The sequence below is a fragment of the Chinchilla lanigera genome, unplaced genomic scaffold (genome assembly GCF_000276665.1).
Source record: "Chinchilla lanigera isolate Chin_1 unplaced genomic scaffold, ChiLan1.0 scaffold00202, whole genome shotgun sequence".
Classification (NCBI taxonomy): Eukaryota; Metazoa; Chordata; class Mammalia; order Rodentia; family Chinchillidae; genus Chinchilla; species Chinchilla lanigera.
The window spans coordinates 353,822-358,324 of NW_004955603.1; the positions used below are offsets into that span (position 1 = coordinate 353,822).

The 4,503-nt window shown below is 35.7% G+C and overlaps 1 protein-coding gene across 1 annotated transcript; it reads right to left on the reverse strand.

Annotated features, from left to right (window-relative positions):
• Positions 1-2,845: 2,845 nt before the first annotated feature.
• LOC102009447 (vomeronasal type-1 receptor 4-like) lies at positions 2,846-3,784 on the reverse strand. Its single transcript, XM_005414843.1, has one exon. It carries the CDS (start codon positions 3,782-3,784, stop codon positions 2,846-2,848), a length of 939 nt encoding a protein of 312 aa, XP_005414900.1.
• Between the last annotated feature and the right edge of the window lie 719 nt (positions 3,785-4,503).

A 4,503-nucleotide genomic window follows, 5' to 3' on the forward strand; every position in this document is an offset into this window, starting at 1 on the left:
GGAGTTGGTTCTACCTTTGGGGAGCTGACATACAGTTCTGTGACAGCGATGCATCAAAGACTGTTTTAGAACTGATAGACAAGGATAAGGCCAGATCTATCTTGGGTCTATTGAAAATATTGACCCAGAATGCCCAGGAGAAGATAACCAGAATAAAAATTAAACATCTGAATAGGTGATAGAGTATAGAGGTGTAACTGAGCTAAAAGTTACCAGTTTTCTTTTTTCTTTTCTTTTCTTTTCTTTTTTTTCTTTTTTTTTTTTTGGTACTGGGAATCAAACTCATGACCTCACACTTGCCAGGCAAGCACTTATGCCACTGAACTATATCCACAGTCTCACCAGTATTCTTAAGACAGAATAAAATTTAAAAATGTATATTCTTTATAGATAAAAGATTGTATTCTTTCCAAATTCTTCTTCTAAGAGATCTCTGCTAATTGACCAACAACAAAATCAGAGTAGTTTATTTATAATTATAAATTTCTAAAATTATGAGTTAGTATAATTTAAAATTATAATTATATAAAATTATAATTATATATAAAATAATTGTATATCAAATTATAATTTAAAATTATAATACAGTTACTATAATTTAATTTGGTCAAAAATATACTGGGGTGCACTGTGATTTTGTAAAGATATTTGTTTGTTTGTTCTGTGTATGTGTTTATTTGTTTGTGTGTCATTCCATGACCAGCTGTTCCTCTTTTTATTTGACCTCAAAATTTTTTTGGTTTTATCATTTGTTCATAATAAATTGTGAGTTACAGAGTTAAAAGCATGCTTTGACTTGAGTTACCAGCTGGTCTAAAGGATATCAAAATTGACTTTCTCATAGCTCAAGAGAATATTGAAGATAATTAACAAAAATTCATAGCTGGACATCATAGCTCACACCAGTAATGCCAGAACTTGGGAGATTGAGGTAGGAGGACAGTGTTGAGTTTGAGGACAGCCTCAGCTACAAACTGAGTTTAAGGCCAGCCCGAAATGCATAGTGAAACCCTGTTTCAAAAAAAAAAATTCCTCAGTGTGTGGAGAGATTATTGGAGAGGACTCCAATTTGTAAATAGAGGTGCAGCTAACATTTACTTGTTTGTAAGTAGCTCCCAATAATCCCCATAGTCTCTTGGGTTAGATAGAGATGATTGGTCAAAAAGGTTATGTTATGTCAAAATGAAAAATTAAGTATGTTACAAAATGTCATCATGATTTTCATGCAGTAATATTATGTATGGTTTTGATTTCTAAATGTCTATGTAAAAATATGTAATTATCATCTGTTAACATTCTGTAAGGATTTAGATATTAGGACACCCATTGTAGTTAAAAAATACCAGTTCTATTTTATGTTCTAAAGTGGTTAATATTCAGATAAGATAGTAATATTAACCTTACTGCCTCCATTATAATGTAATGTTATTAATCTTCTCTTCTGAATGTTCAACAACTGATGTTTGGAGGCCAAAAATTAGAGAGATAGATTGGGCTAAGAGGTCAGTCAATATTTTGACTCTAGCCCCCTGAGGTCAGTGAGAACTCAGTACATAAGAAAATCTCTGCTGCAACACCCTGTAACTCCAATGATTCCCTGATTTTTTGATCGAAGAGATTATGGGACCACAGAGCAAAGTGATTCACAAGGTATGCTGTGCCTAAGGAGAGTCACCAGGAGAAAAGAAAAAAAATCTCTCACACTGTCACAGAAAGCAACTTGACACACAGCAGACACTGACAGAAGAGCTAAGAAATGCTGTACATGGTTCCAAGGTAAATCCTGAGGCAATTTAACTGACTTTGATAGCGAAAAGATCATTTTTTAATTTATTTATGTCTCACCTTAACTTGGTATTAAACATCCAGGAGGAAAGTATAACCATGAGATGGGGAAAGCAATGTCATAATACTATGGTAGCTGTAAAAGGTTCAAATCACTAACAACTTCTGATGATTACCACATTACTGTTAACACATTACTGTTATGGACTATTGGACTGTGTAAGGATAACTTGCTGTAAACAGGTACCTAAAACCCTTGGGCTGGAAAGCTTTAACCTGGAGATAGGAGGATGGGAGGAGAAGCCACACAAGTCTGGCTCACTTAGGAGAGCACAAGGGACATAAGTTAAAAGATGATATCTAAACATTCTCTGAATAATGTATTTTTATCTGTGTGACCAAAAGATCCATCTCCTCAAAACCTAAAAAAAATTTGACGGGTAGAACAACAAACTAAAACTGTGTTTTTAGTAAATTATAACACCCATTTTTGTTGTTTCTTATCTCACAATTAAATTTTTATTTTATTTTATACATTTAATAAACAATCTTAAAATCTTACAAAGTTGTGAGAAAATCTGGTGAATACAATGATTCAACTACCAAGATTAAACAAGTCACTGACTTTGATGCAATATGATTTCTAGTTGAATACCACCTCATCCACTTGTGGATGAATACATAAGCTCCTAATGAATTACTGATCAAAATATTAAATACAAAAGATTGCATGTTTTATAATAAACACAGAAAACTCTTGCTGTCACCTAGGGAAATATTTTTCAATGAAAAATCATTCATGTACAATGAAATATTGGAATTAAAAATTTCTCACTAAAACGTTGCAATACTCATTTATAGAATAATTATGTAATATTTCATTATTAGTTGGTATTAGTTATTGGTCATTATTGATCACAGGCCATTTATTTTCCTCACCACTCTCTCAGAGTAGAGTGGTTTGATAATTATGTTCACGATGCTCTCAGGGAGTGAACTGAAAAACAACACAATTTTCCAAAACCATGCGAAATACATGTTCCTCAGGAAATTAAGCAAGTTACATGATCCTCATAACATTACAAGTTTTTGCATTCCTTAAACAGTCAAGGAGACTGGATATGCTTGGGTGATGTTTCATGAGCAGAAAAGGGCTGACTGTTGGGTAACCCCCACTGACTAGAGCAGCAACATTCACAAGCAAACTGTTAGGATTTTTATACAAAGTGAAGAAAGCTTGGAAAATAGCAGAGAGGGAATAAAAATAGACGAAGGTGATGACCAGGAGAATGATGGTTTTGGTGGCCCTGGTCTCAGGGGAGGATCTGTGTGTCAAGTTGGACTTGTGAACATGTTGCATTCTTAGCTTGTGCCTGTACAGGATAGAAATCATGGAGCTGCTGGTCCAGAGCATGAGCCCCACACACAATGCATCAGGGAGGAACATTACTGCAGCATGCAGGATTGTCCTAGACTTTTGTTGGCGAATAGTAGAACAGTATCCAAACTCTTTTCTGTAGGTGATGTTTTTATGGCCCCATCTGTCAGTAACATACATAAGAACAATTGTGTTTAACAGCATGTGGAGGATCCAACAGAGGATGCTGAAGGTGCTTACATGCTTGGGGGCTGTTAGCTTAAGCTCTGCCCACCTGGAGCTCCTAGGGCTGATTGTGATCACCTGGAAGACACTCAAGAGGCAGGTACTGCTGATGGACACACCTCTGCCTACTCTGTGAACATAGAAAACAAGTTTGCATCCCAGGTCACTGAGGAAATCTCTCAAGCCAAATGCTGCCATTGTTTCAGGAATTCCTCTAAACAGAATGACCAAAGAGTTGGCTATGACCAGGTGCTTGAGAATCAGATCTGTGGACCTCAATCGACACTTAGTGAAATGAAGGCAGGTACAATGGCACAGAAGAAAGAAATTCCCCAGTGTAGCAATGAGAGTCTGAACTAAGTAGACCATTGCCATTGCCAAATCCCTGAAGGCCATTGAGCCTGGTCCTGTGTGTGATATTTTTCTTCAGCCCAGAGATTCCTGAATTGAAATGTGCAGAATGGCCTATATTGAACAATAGGAACTGTTATCCAATTCTCTACCTCATAATGTACACTCAGAGTTATTAATGTGAATGTTTTATTTGTATAAGTATTTTCCAGTGTTAAAGTTTGGAAATGAAATACAATTAATAGTATAAAAACCCATGTTAGGGAATCCATGGCACATTTTTTATTCTGACAGTTTTATGAGGCAAAACTGTGATTTTTCTCACTGTGAGATGAGCACACTTTCTGAAGCAGATAACTGGGTGATTTGTCTAGTTCCCACCCTACTTAGGTGCATATTGGGACTTGAAGCTGGCTGTGGTAAATTACATCACGTCTACCCTCACTGCTTGTCCTAGAGCATGTGACAATTTTTGCTTGGATAATCTTGATCTATGCAATTTTAAAATCCTGTGTTCTCGTTTATATGGGGTGGATTATTTTTGTTTGTAAAAATTTTCCACCTATGTGCAAATGTGTATTGTTCAAAGCAATATTCACTATGGGAAATTTCAGAGTTCACTATAACATGTGGGGACAAGGCTTTTAATTTCCTGCCACACATCCCTGTAACTCAGATTACTTTTCTTTGGATGGAAACAGGAAATCCATGCAGTCTTAAGTTAGAGGCAAAGTTTCATTAAAATTATCTAATCGTATTATGCT

Excerpts from the sequence above, each read along its gene's own strand:
- LOC102009447 (XM_005414843.1), bottom strand. The coding sequence starts at position 3,784 with ATGGCCTTCAGGGATTTGGCAATGGCAATGGTCTACTTAGTTCAGACT.